This window comes from Narcine bancroftii, chromosome 5 (assembly GCF_036971445.1).
Source record: "Narcine bancroftii isolate sNarBan1 chromosome 5, sNarBan1.hap1, whole genome shotgun sequence".
Taxonomy (NCBI): domain Eukaryota; kingdom Metazoa; phylum Chordata; class Chondrichthyes; order Torpediniformes; family Narcinidae; genus Narcine; species Narcine bancroftii.
The window spans coordinates 203,122,641-203,144,433 of record NC_091473.1 but is presented as its reverse complement, the minus strand read 5'-3'; the positions used below and the strand labels follow the sequence as shown (position 1 = coordinate 203,144,433).

The following is a 21,793-nucleotide window of genomic DNA, read 5'->3' as shown; positions in this document are numbered from 1 at the left end:
TGTAGTGACATTGATGTTCCAATTCGAACGGGAATACGCGCAAGTTTATTTCTACATTGTTTCTACCATCCCAAAGTGAGAGCCCGAAGCCTGGCTTACACAGGTCAAGGGAAAGGTGGGAGTTAGATTTGGGCACAACAATGCATGAGTGGTACTGGTCAGACCTGTGTCGGGACAGCATGGCAGCAATCATTAATCACAGGTATAGATTAGTTCAATATAATTTCTTGCACCAACTGTACCTCACACCACAAAAATTATATAAATCTAAATGACAAATCTTGGAAATATGGTTTAGGTGGGGTGTGGAGACTGGAACCTTTATCCATTTAAATTGGCTGTGTACAAAAGTGAGATCCTAATATGTGTTGGGAGGACCTGGAGGGACACTTATGCAATGTCGGGAAAATTGCAGAAAAAATTAACATAATTACTGCCCGTGTGGTCATTCACACTGGGCGCCTTTTTAGATCGCAAGTACCTGAGTGTAACAGTCCCGGTGGTTGGATGTGCAGTCAAGTGGATGACTGTCAAAGAATTTTTCTGGTATGGCTTACACTGCAGGCTTCCTCCAAAAAGTTGTAGGATAAATCGCGGTGCAGGAACTGACTCCAAATTTCTGCATATTCCTTTTTAGACTAGCCGTGTAGTGATAAAATTCCTTGATTGTGCCTTTACATGCCTGAAGTCTAAAAATCATTATTGTGAAAAAAATGACAATGGTGGATTTTCCACAGGATCTGGAATTGTACCTTCTGGGGAACATTATGGATGTGTGTTTGAAACTGTCCAATAGCTGGAAAATGTATTGCTGTAACTTGCAAGTTGGATACTGATTTGGGAATGGAGCGATTGCATCCAGAAGTTCTGAGTTGTATTCTACTTGAGAAAATTACTTATAATTTAAGAGATGAATATCAGGTACTTTGTAAAATATGGAGCCTGTAGTGATCCACACTCGAGACACGGACAGGCCTGCAAAGTGGCAAACGAATGCGGCAACCGCGCGGACCTGGGGGTGACATCAGCTGTCGTACCAGGTGACCTCCGCATGGTGGAAAGACAGGGATCTCTGGCAGGTACACCAGCCAATCCCAGGTCAGCATTCCGATGATGTGGGGCCCTGACAGCACCACCAGGAGCCCAAATAAACCAGGTTTGCTTTCCAAGGCTTTGGTGTGCACACCGTTCTTCTCCGCCCTCGTGTCGACTGCCCTGTGCTTTCTGTGGATGCCACGAGACCTGCTGAGTTTCAAAATCAGAATTTATTGTCAAGAAAGTCTCATGAAATTCATTGTTTTGTGGCAGCATCACAGTGCAAATGTTGCTGTAAAATTAAATAAGTTATGCAAAAATAAGGGAAAGTGAGGCCATGTCTGTGGTTCATTGTCCATTCAGGAATCTGATGGCAATGGGGAGGAAGCTGTCCTTGCTCGTCTTCAGACTCCTGTTCCTCCTTCCGATGGTGGCAAAGTGAAGAGGGCATGGTCTGGGTGGGCAGGTGTCCTTGAGGATAGAGGCTGCTCTCTAAATACCCCAAAATACTCTCTTGTTTCTTTGAGCTGAGAGCATATTTGAGAGTTAAGTCAAGACCAACCATGTTGCTGCCTGCCTGCAGTGAAATAGAAATTCTCATTAGGAAGAGGACTTGTTAAGAAATATATTCTTTACTACAATCAGGAGTTCATAAATCTAGACAGAGGTGGGAAGTGGTATTTAAATATCACATTTGATGAGTGAGAATGGGGGGATCTTTGTAGAGATAGCCGTGTAGAATGGTTCACTCTAATTTCCTACATCAGTTATATCTTACACCACAAAAATTGAATAGGTTGAAATCGGATATATCAGATGCAGTGAAGAAATAGGAACTTTTTTTTAAACATTCAGTGTCTGTTGCAAGGCAAGACCTTTTTGGTTGTAGTGAGCAAATGTTTTCGAACAAATTACAGGTGTCGCATGTCAGCAAAATCCAGATTTGTTTTTATTAGGAAGTATTGAAGGGACGAGACCTAAACTAAAACCGTCAATATACCAATTAGAGTTTGTTAAAACTGCAGAAGCAATGGCAAGAAAATGTATTGCAGTTACTGGGAAACCAGATATCCATTGATTGTGGACTGTAGAAATTCACACACAATTTAGGAAATAAATATGCTACGTTTCTACAAATTTGGTGCCCGTGTACCCAAATTAATAATTTTGGGCTTCCTTTACCCCTGAACCCATGAAAAATCTCCTCAAGAATGCAATAAAAGATTTTGGTAAAGTAGGTGTGTTGGAAGATATTCCTCTGTGCAATCCTGGACGCCTCTTCTTTCTTTATAATTATATTTTAATCTTATATTGATTTATTCTGGGGGGGAAGGGATTTGGGGGGAGAGGGGTCTTCTGAGTGAGGGGGTTATATACCATCATTTATTTGTAGTTTTTTAGTATTAATATGATGAATGTGATCATACATCTTTGGAAACATTTTTCAAAAAAAGGCCATTCAGCCCATTCAGTGTCTGCTGGCTTGCAAGCAATTTCACTCCGCCATGAACATTCCTGGTAACTTGTTCTCCCCAATGGTCCCACCACCCAGAGTTAGACTTCCACAAAAAACCTCGGAGCCCCAGAGAGGCCTGAGCCCTTCATCAGGGATGTTGAAAATCAGGGGATGTCTGACTGAAATGGTGGGGAGAGGGGAGAGGTGGGGACGAATAGGACAGAAGTGCAAACAGGCCATTTCTGGACAGAGGGGAGAAAAGAAAGAAGTTGAGAGGTGATGGAGGAGAGGACAGGGAAGGTCACAATGGTAGGAGACAAGGTGAGGACTGGAGTGTGTTGGAGTGAGAACGATGATGGTGAGGTGACTTAATAAATAAAGGACTATGAGATTATGAACAGTTTAAATGGAGTGAACAGCAATACCTTTTTCCCAGGACAGCAGCAAATTCCAGAGGACATGTTTTTCAGGTGGGTGGATGAAAGTTTCAGGGAGATGTCACAGGTAATTTTTTCACTCAGAGTGGTGGTGCCTGAAATGCTGTAGTGTGGACTGTGGAGGGTCATGTGGCCCCTCTGTCTGGAACCTGGTGGGAGTGGGGATTGTGGAGGGTCACATGGCCTCTCTCTCTCTGGAACCTGGTGGGAGTGGGGATTGTGGAGGGTCACGTGGTCTCTCTGTCTGGAACCTGGTGGGAGTGTGGATCGTGGAGGGTCACGTGGCCTCTGGAACCTGGTGAGATTGTGGGTGGTGGAGGGTCACGTGGCCTCGCCGTCTGGAACCTGGTGGGAGTGTGGATCGTGGAGGGTCACGTGGCCTCTGGAACCTGGTGAGATTGTGGATCGTGGAGGGTCACATGGGCTCTCCGTCTGGAACCTGGTGGGAGTGGGGATTGTGGAAGGTCACGTGACATTTGATAAAGCCAATCCTCCATTCTTTTTATGTTTTTGTAAATGGATTTTTATTTAGACGAGGATGTATGTTTTTCCATATATAAGCAGATAAGATTGAGTCAAGGGAATCAAAAAAAGGACAGGAATAAAAACAGGCAAATCCTGAAAAAGGTATAAAAATTTAGGTAATATTGTAGCATTCATGCTACGTGAGCGTGGAGAAGAATGTCATGCACACCAAAGCCTTGAAGTCGAGACTAGTTTTATTGCACTGACCGTCGCAGTTATATGGGCCCCAGGTGCTGACATCAGGGCACTGCGTCATTGGAGTGCTGGCCTGGGATTGGCCGGAATTCCCATCACAGATCAAGTTCACCCGGACTGACGGCCAGTGTCACCAACCACCTCCCCTCCCTTGTCCATACGGTCTCCACGTTCATCAGCCATTCTGTGGGCTGGTCTGCATCTCCGTGTGCCGGCCACTGCAATATATTCATTTTAATAGAGTTGTTTTGACAGACCAATGATAAAGAAAGGGCGACCAATTGGTTAGCGCCCCTTCCATCTGTTTGATTAAGGTGAGAAATTTTTCTCTGAATAGGTTTTTATGGTTTTGAGGTAAATTGATCTCTTACAATTTTAAAAGGAAGGTTTGTATTTATCGGTGCCAAATTATTCAAAGAAAAAAGCTCACTCTTCTGAAGATTTAACTTAGAACCCAAAAATTGACTGACCTGAGAAATTAAAGAAAACAGTATTATCATTATATCCTTGGAAAGCAATAGCTAAAGGTTCTAAAGCCGGGTCAAAAAACGGTGGGCTAAAGGGCATCCTTACGCAATTACAATGGCAGCAACTTGCGCCCAAGTTCAGCATGGTCTGCAAGGAGTTTGTACGTCCTCCCCATGTCTACGTGGGTTTCGGTTTATCCCACCCTCCAAACACAGAGGTTAATTGGTGCATTTGGACAGCAAGGGCTTGTGGGCCAGAAGGGACTGTTACTGTCCAGTACCTCTGATTTAAATTACAAGGGTCACCCATTGAAGGCAGAGAGGGTTTCTTGGGTCTTCAGGAAGCAGCCCTAGTTAATTGTGGTGGAAGGTCATTGGGCCCATCTTGTCTAAGCTGGTCTCATCCGCCTCTAATTGGCCCATTGTCCTCTGAACCTTTCCTCTCCGTTTCTGTCCCACCAGTGGAGGGGGATCTACCTGGTCAGAATGCACTGGGGTTCCATGTACTGCCCAGCATTTCCTTCATTTCTTTCCACAAGCGACAAGACAGCAGGTCACAAAGGTGCTGGAGAAACCCAGTGGTTGCACGGCATTCACAGGAAGGTGGTTTCTGGTTTAGATTAGTGTTGATTAATGCATCGAATGCATTCACACATTAATGAATTAACCAAAACCAAAAAGACAGCACCTAATTGCCTGAGCAGGGGAGACTGCCTGGGACCACCAAGTGCTGTAGGTTTCTGCGAGGGGTGCTGGACAAAGTGGCGACTCCGTGTCCACCTCACAATAGACAAAAGTCAAAGAATTTTATGTATGTTACATTCTAAATGTAGCATAACATGACAGTAATGGAAGCTTTACATAAATGCAGCATGGCCAATGCTTACACTAGGACATTTGCAAATAGCTTGAAATTGGAGAGCTCGACCACAGACAGCAGGGACCCTAGAATGTGGGCCGCCCTGCTCAGAGCGATCTGACGATGAAATTTCTAACCGCTTCTTTCTCTCTAGAGCAGTGCTTTTCCATCTTTTCCTTCCCACTCACATGCCACCCTATGCCATAGGTGCTCTGTGATTAGTAAGGGACTGCTTAAAGTGGGATGTGGGTGGAATGAAAATGTTTGAAAATCACTGCTCTATAACACGACAATTAACCTTATAACTATGAGGGTCTGAAACTTAACCTTGGGACCTTGCATGTTTCAATAAGGTCAGCTCTCAGACTTCAAAACTGCGCACGCCAAACTGTTCAGCCTCTCGAAATATCCCAGGAATTAGTATGGCGAGTCACCTTTGGACCAATAGCTCATGCTTCACCAATCTGATTTGAGTTTTTTGAGGAGACCAGGAGAGTTAATGAAGGGAAGGCAGTGGCCGTTGTCACCTTACCCTTTGCCAAGGTCCCATATGGGAGGCTAGTCAGCAAAGTTCAGTCGCTCGGCATTCAGGGTGAGGGGGAAAATTGGATAAAATGTCGGCTATGTGGGAGGAGCCAGAGAGTGGTAGTAGAGGCCTGCCTCTCTGACTGGTGGCCTGTGACTAGTGGTGTGCCTCAAGGATCTCACTGTTGTTTGTCATCTACAATGATCTGGGTGATTGTGTGGTAAATTGGATCAACAGGTTTGCAGATGACACTAAGATTAGAGGCATTGAGGACAGCGAGGAAAGGTTTTAAAGCTTGCAGGGGGATCTGGACCAGCCAAAAAATGGTAGATGGAATTTAATGCAGACAAGTGTGAGGTGTTGCATTTTGGAAGGACTAACCCAGGTAAGATGTACACGGTGAATGGTCAGGCACTGAGGAGTGCGGTAGAACAGAGGGATCTGGAAATACAGATACATAATTCCCTGAAAGTGGCATCATGGGGAGATAGGGGAACAAAGAGACCTTTCACCATGTTGGCATTCATACATTAAAAGTGTTAAGTACAGGAGCTGGGATGTTATGGTGAAGTTGAATAAGATAGTGATGAGGCCAAACTTGGGAGTATTGTGTGCAGCTTTGGATACACGACAGGTAAGATTGAAAGAGCGCAGAGATTTATGGGGATGTTTGTCAGCAACTTGAATGGAGTTGTTGGGAAATGTAAAACAGATCAGATTCTATTTATTGTCACGTAATAAAACAGTATGTAATATTACATGAAATTAAGATTCACCATTAGCATTACCCAGCTCCCCTTACAGTCAGAGAAAGGAAAAGCAAAACAAAGTCCGTTCTTCCCCCACCCCCCCCCCACCCCCACTACCCAGACTCACTGTGGATTTGCCTCTAGCACTCCTGCAGTCTCCACACCCTCACAACATCCCAGTTCACCCAAGCCCAGATCCAAACCTTCGACATGATGAGGAAACCTTCGGCACCCAGGACCCTTTGGGAGCCCTCCTTGCTCTCAGCACCCTGGCGAGTCCCAGGTTTCGATACCTGGTTCTCGTGAGCCAGTCTCTGGCAGCCCAGTGTGAGTCCTGTGACCTCACGTCACCAGCCCTTCAGCAACGCAGCCCCTCGCTGGTCCGTCACCGTGATTCCCCCAAACTTGGAGGTTTGCTTCTCCTGCTCATCAGGGGCTTTCTCCCCATTACTGGCACCCTGCATCACACCGCTGCTCTCCCGGAATCTGCAAACCCCTAGAGGCCACCATCAAGGGCAGGCCCAAACCCCAAGGATGCAGGATTTAAAATATAATGCTGTTGGGTTCTCTTTAACAGGTTGTTTACATCCTGCAGAAAGTCGCCGGCAGTTGAGCTGGGAAGTAGCACCCTGCAGGGGAGCACTGTGTCTCTGCTCCCAGCTCCCCGTTAGTCACCATTTTTGTTTTGGCTAGCACTTCATTCCCTGAAGCGTAGAACGAGAGGAGATTTGATTGAGGTGCACAAAATAGTAAGGGATATGGGGCAAATGGGGTAGCGGTTAGTGCCATGCCATTCCAGTGCCAGCAGTCCCGCACTGTCTGTAAGGAGTTTGCACGTTCTCCTCGTGTCTGCGTGGGTTTACCCAGGGACTCCAGTTTCCTCCCACTGTTTGAAACATACCGGGTGGGGGTTTAGATTAATTGAGTGTAAATTGGGTGGCACAGAGTCGTGGACCGAAACTTACCGTGTTGTATGTCTACGTTTAAAATTTATTTCCACTGAGACAAGAACAAGAGGGTATGCGCAAAGGGTGAAATATTTAAAGGGAGCATCAGGCAGAACTTCTTCACACAGACAGTGGTGGTGGGGGAAGACAAGCTGTCGCCTGCAGTTGTTAATGCAGGCTCATTTAGGGAAAATTTGTGCCAGTACACAGATGGCTATGGTCTGGATAGGGCTAGGACTGGATGGGCCAAGGGGCCTGTTTCTGCGACCACAACGTTGTATGGTGTAGAAACTCGAAGGGATACATGAGAACAGACAGAAGCAAATTGAGGTCCCATTGCGGGCACCAACCCTTCCGTCCATCGAAGACATCTACAAGGAGGTACTGCTTCAAGATGGCAACCAACATCAAGGGCATCGCCCTGGTCACAGCCTCTCCATGCTGCTCCCTTCAGGCAGACGAGAGGTATCACCAGGCCGAGGAGGTAGAAAACATTCCTGGGGACAAGAGGTGAAAGAAGTTACCAGACCCAGTGGTTGAAACTGAAACACCACTGATCATGAGTGTTTACTGTCACATTCATGGACACATCCACAAGAATCCACCAACACCAGAAGATAACCAATAATGACCACAGAAGAGACAAAAAATAACTACTGTATATCAGATGAAAAGATCAGGTGAATACAAAGAGACTTTGGCCCAGATTGTGCTGTTTAAAAAAGGCTCCAAAAGGAACCCTAGAAATTACAGGCCGGTGAGCCTGATGTCAGTAGTAGGTAAATTATTGGAAGGTGTTCTAAGAGATTGGATATACAAGTATTTGGATAGCCAGGGACTGATTAGGACTTTGTGCAAGGTAGGTTGTGTTTAACCAATCTTAAAGTTTTTCAAGTAAGTTCCCAGGAAAGTTGATGAAGGAAAGGCTGTGGATGTTGTCTACATGGACAATAGTCCTTTGGGCAAGGACCCGCATGGGAGGTTAGTCGGGAAGATTCAGATGGCAGGTATTCATGGTGAAGTAATGAATTGGATTCGACAATGGCTGGATGGAAGAAGCCAGAGAGTAGTGGTGGATGATGCTTCTCAGACTGGAGGCCTATGACTAGTGGTGGGTCTCAAGAATCAGTGCTGGGACTATGGTTGTTTGTTATCTAGATCAATGATTTGGATGACAATGTGGTGAATTGGATCAGCAGGTTTACAAATGACACGAAGATTAGAGGTGCAATGGACAGTGAGGATGGTTTTCAAAGCTTGCAGAGGGATCTGGACCAACTGGAAAAATTAGCTGAAAAATGGCAGATGGAATTTAATGCAGAAAAGTGTGAGGTGTTGCATTTTGGAATGACAAACCAAGGACGCACACAGTAAATGGTCGGGCACTGAGGAGTGCGGAAGAATAGATGGATCGGGGAAATACATATACATAATTCCCTGAAAGTGGTGTCACAGGTGGATAGGGTTATCAAGAGAGCTTTTGGCATATTGGACTTCATCAATCAAAGTACTGAGTACAGGAGTTGGGGTGTTACGGTAAAGTTGTAGAAGACATCGGTGGGGCCAAATTTGGAGCATTGTGTGCAGTTTGGGTAACCCAACTACAGGAAAGACACCAATCAGATAGAGTGCAGAAAGGATTTACTAGGATGTTTCCCAAACTTCAGGAAGTGAGTCACAGGGAAAGGTTAAACAGGTTAGGACTTTATTCCCTGGCGCGTAGAAGAATGAGGGGAGATTTGATAAATTTACAATTATGAGGGGGATAGACACAGAGTAAATGTAGATCGGCTTTTTCCACTGAGGTTAGGTGAGATACAAACCAGAGGACATGAAAAGTTTGAGGGAACATGAGGACTTCCTCCCACAGAGAGTAGTGGGAGTGTGGAACAAACTGCCAGCTGATGTGGTGAATGTGGGCTCAATTTTAACATTTGAATTTGGACAGGTACACGGATGGTAGAAGTCTGGAGGGCTATAGACTGGGTACAGGTCAGTGGGACTAGGCAAAAACAAATGGTTCAGCACAGACTAGAAGGGCTGAACGGGCCATTTTCTGTGCTGATGTCTTCTATGGTTCTATTAGAGGACAAAGATTTAAGATGAGGGCAGTGGAGAGATTTAACAGGAACTTGTTCTGCAGGGAGGGTGGTGGATGTATGGAATGGGCTGCCGGAGGAGTGGTTGAGGTAGGCATGATCACAATATTTAAGAAAAATATTTCAGATACAGAGTCGAGAGGAAAAGTGGCAGATAGAGTTCAATCCAGATTAAGCGTGAGGTGATGCATTTTGGAAGGACAAACCAGAAGGCTGAGTACAGGGTTAATGGTCAGATACTTAACAGTGTGGAGCAATAGAGGGACCAAATCCAGTCGTCCCTCAGAGTGCCGCACAGGTTGATAGGATAGTTTAGGTCTCCGGGGCACTGGGCTTCATTAGTTGGGGGATTGAGTTCAAGAGTCGAGAGGTTATGTTGCAACTCTACAAATCTCTGACAAGACCCCACTTCAGAGTATTGTGTTCAGTTCTGAAGAAGGTGCAAAGGAGATTTACCAGGATGTGGCTTGGATTGAAATGTAAGTCTTCTGGGGCAAGGTTAGCAGAGCTGTGATTTTTTTTTTGCTTCAGTGCGTAGAAGGATGAGAGGAGACTGATAGAGGTCGACAAGGTTCTTGGAGGCATAGATAGGGGTGGACAGTCAGCAAGGGCAAGAATAGCAAACACCAAGGGACATGTCTACAAAAAAGGGAGGGACATTTAGGGTGGGGAGGGGCCTCGGGTACGTAACATGAAGAGTGCCCGAATGCCTTGCCAGGCAGGGGTGGTGGTGGTGGGGGCTGAAAACATTGGGGGCATTTAAGTGGCTGCAGAGGGTTAGGAGATAGGGTTTGGATTTTTTGGTATGTATATGTCTCATGGTGGGGCAAAGGGCCTGTACTGAGCTGTAATGTTCTCTACAAGGATCGGATGGACATGGGCCAAATACAGGCAGGTGAGACGAGTGTGGATGGGACACTTTGGTCAGGACTTTCCCCGCCCCATCACACCACTCCGGGACCAGGCACCTTTCTAGACTTAAGCAACATCACAATCTTTTCCCACTATCTGTAGCGGATAACGCTGGTGACCCAGGTTCGAATCCACTGCAGCCTTTGTACATTCTCCTAGTGGGTTTCCTAAAAAAAAAAGACCCTCAGCATGGTAACAGACCCTTTGGGCCCACAAGCTGCCCCATTTACACCCCCGGTATGTTTTTGAAGGGTGGGAGGAAACCGGAGCCCCACTTCCCCCTCCCCGCCCAGGGAAAACCCACGCAGACAATGGGAGAGCATGCAAGCTCCTTACAGGAATTCAAACCCTGGTCTGGATCACTGGCGCTGGAAAGGCAGCGCATTAACTGCTACGCCGACTGTGCTGCCCTTTCACATTCCAAAGATGTACGGGATTAGTAGGCCCATTGGCCACACGGGTGCATTTGGCCAGTGCGAGCTCATGGGGTCAGGACCTGTTACCACACTGTATCCTAAATTTAAATTTTTATATATTTTTTTCTCTTGTGGTAAATTTATACTTGTTTGTATTTTACATAACTGCATAGCATCAGCAAACAAGAATTTTGACGGGTCTATGCGATGTATGATATGAGCCAGTAACTTACGTGTATGATAATAAACTTCATCATCACCATCCTATCTTCGGAGTGTCCACCTGGGGATTGGGGGCCAGGGAGGAGCATTACCCCTCAACCTCCCCTCAGCAACATCCTTTCTGTTTGGGCACTCTCCAGACAGCATTAACATTGACTTCTCCAACAACCACGCCCCCTCCCCCCCACCGAAACTCCCCTATCCTTCTGCCTCCTTTCCTCCCGCTCCCTACACTCTCCTATCAGTTCTCCACTTGCTTCCCCCCTCTTTTTTTTAGCTGAGACCTGACGAGGGCCCAGGTCCGAGATACTGGTCATCCTTTACTTCCTGTGGACACTGCAGGGTCTGCTGAGTTTCCCCAGCACCCGCATGGGACCCCGGAATCTGCACACTTTCATGTTTCTACAGAAGGTGGTGGCTGAGGACCGGGGTGGCCTGAATGCTTTCATTCCATGTGTCAAAATAAACAGCAACAAGGTGTCGTGAGGGCGGGCCTCGGTGACGACCACTTTGCATTTGGGTACAGCCTTTGAATAAGCAGAGAGCAAATGGGAGGACGAGGAAGGGTGGATAGAACAGAGGAGTGCGCTTGTTGTAAGGGGGGGGGGGGGGGGAAGAAAATCAGACTCAACTTCTAATCATCGGGGCGGTCTTGCTTCACTATCTGAGGATGGCTTGCCTGACTTTAATGGGAACCGCTTCGTGGTGCCCAGGGCACGCGTCATATCTTAGAATCACACCAAGCACCACGTGGGTAACTACAAAGGATGTTTATTGATAAGTAAGCTTCAACAGAAACAAGGCTTAAACAGACAGCAAGTGTAAGCTTAGGTTCACAATACTTCGTGGAATTCACAGCATCTATTCCAAAACAACAAGACAAAGCAAAGAACCTGGCTTTCTATCTCGTCCAGCTGCACGGTGAGGGTGCAATGTCCAGCACCCAACTGAACCCCCCCCCCATGACAACCGAGGTCAGGTGAACGAGAAGCAACACCCCACTCACCCGCACCCAGCTGCCTTCAATTCTGTGATCCGCGCTGACAGAGAAAAAACCGGATGTTCCCTTGCCCCAAGGCCCACCCATCTGAAGCCAGGTTCAAATTGGGCACGACGGAGAGGGACAAGGCGGCGGCTGCCGCGGGAGATGACGAATCAAGTCCACGTGGCACTGGCAAGGGGTGACGCGGCAAACCCTCGACAGGTTGGCCAGGCTTGGTGGAGAATCGGAGCTTCAGGCAGAGAGAGAGAACGGGGTGGGGGGGAAAGAGAGGCTGATGGGACAGGAAAATGTGTGGGGCTTGTGGGATTCCACCCCCTCCTTGTGCCAACGCCACTGCACCTCCTTCTCCCCCTCCTCCCACTCCAAACCACTTGTCACCGCTTTCTGTGAGATCTAATGACACATCAATACCCTTCTCTCCCCCCACGGATGCCACCTGACCTGCTGAGTATTGTTTTCGGCTTTTTAAAAAAAATGTTTCCATCCACAGTATTTTGATTTGTAATGCAACGCTGGCTTGTTTGAAAGGTCTTCTTTGAGACGGTTTCTTGTGTGAGCCCAGGTACTGGGGAAATCAACTCACACAGACTACACCATAATTTACAGAGCCCTGTCCCCCTCTCCTCCCCTCCCCCAGAGTTCACTGGCAGTCCATTCATAACTGAGGCATTGGACCAGATTAAAATAATCATCTACAATAGATCCTTTTAAAAAAAAATCAACCTACCCAACTCCCTGACCTATCTAGCACCCTACTGCAAAGAAGTACTGGGAATCCAAAAATCCTAGGGAATATCAGAAAAAAACCTTTGTGTTCAGCCTGACCCAACATCAGGTCAGCCCACTCCGCAGACATCAGTCTTCTCTGGTCATGGATAAAACAAACCATGTGACTAGAAATTGACTCCCAGGAGCCCGCGATAGGACAACGCTTTCTCCGTCCTCCTGTCAATTCGCTGCCCGCTCAAGAGAATGTCTTCTGGGAAAAGACCCCCAACCATTTCATTAGCCCAGGAGGGAGGGAGGGGGCCATAGGTTAAAACTCAGGCCCATTATGTTGCGAGAGAATTCCTGAAATCGATGGGGGGAGGCCAGGGGGTGGAACTCTCTCAGACCACCCCACCCCACCACCCGAACCCTTCCCCCACCTTTCTGCATGTTTGGTCCGCAAATATGCCCCAGCATTAAAAGTCATCACTGTCCATATATAGTTCATCGGTGACTGGCTGGGGCAGAGGTACACGGTGCAAAGCTGACTTGGAGGGCGTGACAGTTTTAGTAACGCAGTCCCTGTCACCCGTTTTAACAGTAAAACATATCCCAAGGGAGTATGGTGCAGAGTTTGAAGAGGGGGGGAGGGTGGGGACACACTTTGCCATCAATACAGAGGACAGGACGGCCCAGAGAGCTGGCACCAACAGCCACCCGCTCTCTGTTAGTCCAAAGGGGCTTTGTAGTCGCTTGTCCAACCCCAGGGTGACCTGTGACAGATTTAGCCCCGGGGTAGGGATAAGTGGGTGGGTGAACGCCGTGGAAAATGAAAGGGGACAGGAGAAAGAGTGAGGGGGTGTGAAAGGACGGGAGCAAGGGGAGAATGTGTCCAGGCAGAGTGAGTAGGTGGGGCCATGTCAGAGTGTGGTAGCACAGAAACAGGCCCTTTGGCCGTCTGAGTCCACACTGGCCAACAGGCGCCCAATTAATACTCTAGTTCTAGGTTCACCCCATTTTTATTCCCCCTCCCTTCCATCGAGCCCACCCCTCACCAGAGGGCCATCTAATCTGGCCAATTGGGATGCTGGGGTGGGAGAAACTGGGGTGCCCTCAGGAGAGGGGGAGGAGGAACTCCATCCAGGGCGTCAGAACCAAATCTATGGTGGCTGCAGTGCTATCAGGAGGAGGGGGAAATCGCATGGGGGGGGGAGGGGGGTGGTGAATGGGCAATCGCCTTCTCCATGCCATAACTTTGGTGGGCTCTCTTGAGGCTGAGGGGAAGGGGGTGGGTGCGAGGGCGAGTTAAGATAACAAAAAAAAACGAGCCAATTTCACTGGGCGCAGACGGACAGGCGGAGCGGTCTCAGGGAAAGGGAAAGACGGCTGAGACCGCGGGGAGGGAGGGGAAAGACCCTCCCTCCCTTCTCCCCCTGCTGCCTGCTCCGCTCCCTCAGACGTGGACCCGCTGGTGCCTCAGCAGGTGGGAGGAACGGGAGAAACCCTTGCCGCACTCCGAGCAGGAGAAGGGCCTCTCCCCAGTGTGGATGCGCTGATGGGTCAGCAGCGAGGAGGACTGGGTGAAGCCCTTCTCGCACACGCTGCACTGGAAGGGGCGCTCACCACTGTGGACCCGCAGGTGCCTCAGCAGGTGGGAGAGGCAGGTGAAGGCCTTGGAGCACACCGAGCACTTGAAGGGCCTCTCCCCGGCCCGGGACGCACGTCCCGTCAGGATCAAAGAGGCTGGAGCTGCAGGGCCAGGGGTGATAGCCTCGGCGGGACTCGGTCCCTCGCCCTCTCCCCCCCCCTCCCCGCCCTCCACCTCCTCCTCGTCCGGATAGCGCACAGGGTTGTTCTCAGCGTGGATGTGCTGGTGAGCCAGCAGCAGGGAGAGCTGGGCGAAGCCCCGCCCACACACGGTGCAGCGGAAGGGGCGCTCGCCACTGTGGCTGTGCTGGTGGGTCAGCAGGTGGGAGGACTGGGTGAACTTGCGACCACACACAGAGCAGGAGAAGGGCCTCTCACCGGTGTGGACCCGCTGGTGGGTGAGCAGGTGTGGCGAGCGGGTGAAGCCCTTGCCGCAGACGGAGCAGACGAAGGGGCGCTCCTCAGTGTGGAGGCGCCGGTGGCGGAGCAAGGTGGAGGAGTCGGTGAAGCCCTTGCGGCAGACGGGGCAGGAAAAGGGCCTCTCGCCGGTGTGCAGCCTCTGGTGGCGCAGCCGGTTGGAGAGCTGGGTGAAGCCCTTGCCGCACACCGAGCAGCTGTAAGGCCTCTCGCCGGTGTGCACCCGCTGGTGGGTCAGCAGGTGGGAGGAGCGGGTGAAGCTCTTGTCGCAGACAGGGCAGGAGAAGGGGCGCTCGCCGGTGTGGACTCGCTGGTGCACCCGCAGGTCGGAGGAGCGGCTGAAACCTTTGCCGCAGACCACACAGGAGAAGGGGCGCTCGCCCGTGTGACAACGCCGGTGACTTTCCAGCTCGGACTGTGTGGCGAATCCCTTGCCGCAGTCACTGCATTTGAAGGGCTTCTCAGCTGTCTGGGTTCCCTTGTCTCTAACCGGCCCAGTGCCTGAACTTGGCACCTGCTGCTCTGCAGCCTTCTTCCGACCCCCTCCTCCTCCTCGGCCTCCTTCTTCCATCCCAGGAGAGTGGCTGCCCAGCCTTCCCTCCACCTCGGCTGCAATCTACGCCCTCCGCAAAGCTCCCCCTGCAGAGAGAGAGAGAGAGAGAGAGAGAGAGTGTGAGAGAGAGTGAGTGAGAGAGAGAGGGGGAACAAAATTAAAAGATATCTGGCGCAGATGGCCCACTACCACCAAGATGAAGCACATGAGAGAATCAAAATCAGGATTGCCAGGCTGGCAAACAACTTCTTCCTGCAGGTTGTAAGATCCATCAACATTATTCGGTGACCCAGTAAATAATTCCAAATAGTTGTACCTAATTATTTCAAATAATTTAAATTTAGACAGACAGGCCCTTTCGGCCCACGAGCCTGTGATACCCAATCAACCGGCAACCCCCAAGGAAAACCCACGCAGACATGGGAAGAACATACAAACTCCTTACAGAGAGTGCGGGATTAAAACCCTGGTCCCAGTAAAAGCGTCCCGTTAACCGCTCTGCTCCTATTGCATGGATGCAATTATTATGCGCTGTGTATTGTGCGTGTACGTGGTCTGGCAAAATGCTGTTTTGTCTGGTTGTGTATGTCAGATGACAATGTACTTCAACATCTGCCACCACCCCCCCCCCCACCCCCCCACCGCAAGTTTGGGAAAGATCATCTTTCAGCTGCAGGAAGGACTCACCAGAACCGGTGGCCAGGAGAGGTATGGGTGTGGGGCCGAGACACATTATTCATGGTTTATTCTATTTATCGAGACTCAGCACGGTAACAAAAATGCTGCTTGAATATATCCACGCGGCTGATTAAATGACCCGGTGAATCATTTGGAACGCGGGAGGAAGCTCCTGCAGGTTATGGGGAGACTGATTTCAAACCCGGGGCACTGGCGGTGAAATAGTGTGACCCCAAGTGCCATGCTAACTCCATGGGACTCTCAAAGCTGCTGCTCAGGTTGATTGTGTGTTGGCATTCATTAACCGTGGAATCGAGAGGAAGAGATGGAAGGTAATGTTATAGACCTCATTTGGAATATTGTGGTCCATTCTGATCACCTCATTACAGGGAAAGAGGGTGCAGAGGAGATATGCTTGGATCGGAGAGCATGCCTTATGAGGATAGCTCGGTCATTTCTCCTTGGAGCAATGGAGGATGAAGGGTGACCTAATAGAGGTGCACAAGGTGATGAGAGGTGTCAACCGTGTAGATGGCCGGAGGCTTTTTATCTCCAGGGCTCAAATGGCTAAAGATGAGGGGGCAGAGTTTTATGGTGCTTGCGAGTGAGCACAGGGAGGTGGGGCGGGGAAGCAAGAAGTGTACATTCCGCCCCCTCCCCGCACACAGCAGCGGATGCACAGACAACGGGGTGGAGGCAGGGAAAATTGGATATTTTAAGAGTCTATTAGATAGGTGGGTGGAGTTGAGAAAATTCTAGGCAGTGGTTAGAGAAGGTCATTAAGACAGCAAGACACTGCAAGTCAAAGGGCCTGCACTGATTTATGTTCGAACCATGCCGACTTTAACTGCAGGGGTGGCCAACCTTTTAATTTAGACACACAGCACAGTAACAGGGCATTTCAGCCCACAAGTACATACGGGGTGAGGGGGTGGGGTGTAGATTAGAGGACCCCCGTCTTGTAAACACGACTTCATTCCTTGCTGGGACCTCATTTCTGTGAAGGGCACTGGACAAAGTGGCAACTCTCTGACTGCCTTACAGTAGACAAGGTTAAAGAATTTCAAGTAGGATACATTCTAAATGTAGTATCAATTGACAATAATGGAACCTTTACCTTTCATTAGGCAGGAAACATGGCCAGTTACCATGCTGTATGTATAAATTAAAAAGTTAGCCTGATTTAGAGACACAGCACAGTAATGGGCCCATCCGGCCCATGAGCTCACGCTACCCAAAATACCAATTAACCCTGTACGACTTTGGAATGTGGGTGGAAATTGGAGATTGGAGCACCCAGAAGAAACCTACGTGGACACAGGGAGGGCATATAAACGTTTTAACAGACAGCGACGCATTCAAACCCAGGTCACTGGTGCCAAGCAGGACTGCCTCGAATGGCCCATTTCTTCTCTTCTCCCCCACCCCCCCTTCCCCCAGAACCTGAAATGAGTGAGCACATATTGAAGGTGAGGGGAAGCGAGTTAAAAGGAACCCGAAGTGCACCGACGAAGGTGATGGGGGGGGGGGGGGGGGGGTGTGCTCCGAGGAAGTGGTGCAAAGTGCAGGCCATTGTCATGTTTGAAAAGACATTTGGAGAGGCATGTGGACTTGGAGGGACGTGGACCACCAGGAAGATGGTCCATATACATCCTGCATATGTATTGTTTGTCTGTACGGGTGTTTTGTCTGGTTGTGTGTCTGCACCAAGAACTGGAGAATGTAAAAGTACAGCCCGACAAAACACCAATCACATTTCAAGGAGCATCAAAATCAAGGCTGCCACACTGGGACAGAGCTTTTTCCCCATAAGCTGTGAGATTGATGAACCAAATTGACTGGCTTTTACTTCCCAAGGATGCTTTGTGACTTGCTGAGTTTCTCCAGCATGTCAGTGTCTTGCATTTGACAACAGCAGCATTGCAAGTAACATCAAAACACGACACCACTGCTTCGTGAACACAGAGGATCAGTTCTGCATTCCAACCTGAGTCTCTGGGAGAAACTTATAAACACCTGACAGACAGTGCCAAATTCAAACCTATGTCACTGAGGGAACTTAAAAACTTCTTACAGAAAGCGCCGAATTCCAACCCAGATCACTGGGGTAAATGTATAAACTCCTTACAGTTAGTTCCAGATTCCAACCCAGGTCTCTGTGGGAAACTTACAAACTCCTTTCAGACAGCGCCACATTGCAAAACGGGTTACTGGTGGAATATACAAACTCCTGACAGACAGCTGTAGATTATAACATGGTTCACTGGTACTATGTACAAACCCCTTACAGACAGCGCCAGATTCCAAGCAATGTCATTGGGGTCAACGTACAAACTCTTTACAGACAATGCCAGATTCAAATGCAGGTCACTGGGAGAATTTAAAAAGTCCTTACAAACAGGGCCAGATTCAAACGCGTGTCACAGGGTGAAATGCATAAATTCCTGACAGACAGCGCTGGATTCCAACCCACGTCACTGGTGCAATGTAAAAATTCCTTACAGACAGTGCTGGATTCTAACCCGGGTCACTGATGCAATGTACAAATTCCTTACAGATAGTGCTGGATTCTAACCCAGGTCACTGATGCAATGTACAAATTCCTTACAGACAGCGCTGGATTCTAACCTGGGTCACTGGGGGAATCATACAAATTCTTTACAGACAGAGCCAGATTCCAACCCACGTCACTGGGGGAAACATAAAAACTTCTTACAGACAATCCTGCAGTGCAGAACGGGTCACTAGTGGAATGTAAAAACTCCTTACAGACAGCGCTGGAGTCCAAACAGTCACTGGGAAATCATGCAAACTTCTTATAGACAGCTTTGGGTTCCAACAACGTGACACTAGTGGAATGTACAAATTCCTTACAGACAGCGCCAGATTCCAATCCAGATCACTGGTGGAAACTTACAAACTCCTTACAGACAGAGCTGGATTCCAAGCTGGGTCGCTCGGGGAGCCTTACAAACTCCTTAAACCCAGCTCCGAATTGAAATCTGGGTCAAAAGGAAAAGTACAAACTCCTTACAGATAGCACGAGATTCCAATCCAGATCACTGGGGTAAACGTACAAACTCCTTACAACCAGCCCTGGATTCCAACCCGTGTTATTGGGGGAAACATACAAAATCCTTAAACCCAGCTCCAGATTCAAACATGGGTCACTGGTGGAATGTACAAACTCCTTATTAACAGCACCAGATTCTAATCCGGGTCAATGGAAGAACATACAAACTCCTACCAGACTGCACTGGATTGCAACCCAATGTCACTGGTGGAAAACATAGAAACTCCTCACAGTTAGTGCCAGATTGCAACCAGTGTCATTGGGGTAAACATACAAACTCCTTTCAGACAGCGCGAATTCCGACCCGGGTCACTGGGTGAACATACAAACTTCTTTCAGACAGAGCCAGATTCCGACCCAGGTCACTGGGGAACGTACAAACTCCTTTCAGACAGTGCTAGATTCCAACCTGGGTCACTGGGGAATGTACAAACTCCTTATAGAGATGACTTAAATTTTGCTACTTTTACTGTTAACGGGCTTAATAATCCGATTAAGAGAAAGAGGATACTGGCATATTGGCATATATTGGCAAGTTGAAGGTTGATGTTGCTTTTTTTTTATACAAGAGATACATCTGACTGAAAAGGAACATCAGAAATTAAAAGGAGATTGGGTTGGACAAGTTATAGCGTCTTAATTCTAAAGCAAGAGGTGTCGCTATTTTGATTAATAAAAAGTTATCATTTAAATTTGATTCAGTTTTTGAAGCAGCTGGAAGGCTTTTGATAGTCAATTGTAAATTTTTTTCTGAATCCTGGACCTTAATGAATGTTTACACTCCCAATATAAATGAAGAGAAATTTATGATGGATTATTTTCTTAAGTCAGGCGTATGATAAAGTTATGGTAGGTGGCAATTTTAATTGTTGTTTAGATCCATTATTAGATAAATCTCCAAAATCCATAATTAGAACTAAAATGGCTAAACAGTTAATGGTATTAATGGTATGAATTTAGTAGCTATATGGAGAAAGTTAAATCCTAAGGAGAAAGATTTTTCATTTTATTCACCTCGGCACGATATTTATTCTAGAATAGGTTTATTTTTAGTATCAGCACAATTACAAGGACGAGTTTTTAAAGCTAAATAAAACTAGGATTTTGTCTGATAATTCTTTGTTGTTGATGATGTGTACCAGTTCAGAGTAGAGAATGCTTATCGCTGGAGATTCAATTCTTTATTGTTGAGATATCCTGAATTTGCTAAATTCATAAGGGATCAAATACAGTTATTTTTGAAAATAAATGTAGGCTCAGTCGATAGTAAATTTGTTTTATGGGACGCTTTGAAAGCTCATTTGCAGGGACAAATTATTAGTTAAACTGCTAAAATTAAGAAACATATGGCTGATATTAGCAAATCGGAGAAGGCGATAGAGATTTTGGAAAAGGATTTACAACGAAATTCTATGGAAGTTAAGAAAGCACATTTAGTTAATTTGAAATTACGGTATAACTCGTTACAAACTTATAAGTTTGAGAAATTATTATGGAGAACCAAACAGCAATATTATGAGTTGGATGAGAGAGCTCAAAGTTTTAGTGTGGCAATTAAAAATGTAACAAGTTTCTAGAACAATAAATGCCATCAGACATGATTCAATGATTACATACAAACCTCAGGAAATTAATGATGTACATTTTATGAGAAACTGTATACTTCTGAAGTATTGGAAGGCGAAGCTAAAATTAACAATTTTAAAATCTGATTTAATCTTACCTTCTTTGAAGGATAAAGGATCTAGATGCTTCTTTTACTGTTACAGAAGTGAGGGAAGCACTTCAATCTATACCTGGTGGGAAGTCTCCAGGGGATGATGACTTTACTTCTGAATTTTATAAAGAATTTCAGGATTTATTAATTCCTTTATTGATGGATGCATTGAAGGAGACTGGATTCTTTTTCTAAAGCAATTATTACAGTTATTCTTAAGAGGGATAGAGACGCACTAGGTCTTATAGACCTATTTCTTTATTATAAAATTGTTGCCAAGGTCTTGGCTAATAGATTAAACTTACCTGATTTGATTCAGGTGGGTTAAAAATTGGTATTCAGCAGATAATGTTGTAAAGTTGATTTATTTAATTAATACTCCCTGGGAGCGATCCGACCAACCAATGGTAATTTCTCTTGATGCCGAAAAGGCCTTTGATAGAGTGGAATGGAGTTTTCTGTTTAAGGTTTTGGGGAAGTTTAATTTTGGGCCTCTTTTAGACAAGTATAAAATAAATTTGTTTGCAGATGATGTTTTGATATATTTAACACAACCTTTGTTGTCTTTGGGGAGTCTGCATGATAGATTGGAGCAGTACGGTGAAGTGTCAGGATATAAAATTAACTGGGAAAAGAGTGAAATTATGCCTTTAGCTGAACTGGATTATTCGCTTTGCACATGCATATTGTGAAATTTAAATGGATGGATCAGATTAAATATTTAGGAATTATAATCATTTATATGAACTGAATTATTTACCTTTACTGTCTAAAATTAAATATGATTTAAATTGGTGGAAAGGTTTACCTCTAACACTAAAAGGAAGTGTTAATTGTGTTAAAATGAATATCTTTCCCCGAATTCATATCTTTTTCAGCCTATCCCTTGCAAGATTCCTCAAAAAAATTTTCAAAGATCTGAATGGTTTGTTTTTGTGGAAAGGTATCATTACAGAAATTAACTTGGAAGTTGCATTAGGAAGGGTTGTAACTTCCTAATTTTCAGAATTGGCACAGTTGAAATTTATTAATAGGATGTTTGAAGTGGATAAACCTTTGATACGGGCTAATACTGAATTATCTCAGATTGATGAGAAGATGCATCCATTTATTTATAGATGGAATTCTCAGTTATTACATAATTATAATTTG

The 21,793-nt window shown here is 46.8% G+C and overlaps 1 protein-coding gene and 1 long non-coding RNA gene across 6 annotated transcripts in view; both read right to left on the bottom strand.

The window, feature by feature from the left end:
- Window positions 1-1,246: 1,246 nt before the first annotated feature.
- LOC138764605 (uncharacterized) lies at window positions 1,247-7,687 on the bottom strand. The gene is made up of 2 exons (XR_011358227.1): window positions 7,547-7,687; window positions 1,247-1,612 (listed from the first exon to the last, which is right to left on the bottom strand). It is a non-coding gene; the product is annotated as an uncharacterized lncRNA (long non-coding RNA).
- A 3,913-nt stretch (window positions 7,688-11,600) lies between these two features.
- LOC138764586 (zinc finger and SCAN domain-containing protein 2-like) overlaps window positions 11,601-21,793 on the bottom strand; it is a 31,775-nt gene continuing 21,582 nt past the window's right edge. For all 5 annotated transcript variants that reach the window (XM_069940707.1, XM_069940705.1, XM_069940706.1 and 2 more), the window contains one exon: window positions 11,601-15,259. In XM_069940707.1, the coding sequence (XP_069796808.1) occupies window positions 14,010-15,191 (1,182 nt within the window). In that variant the 5' untranslated portion in view covers window positions 15,192-15,259 and the 3' untranslated portion in view covers window positions 11,601-14,009. The remainder of the gene's footprint in view (window positions 15,260-21,793) is intronic.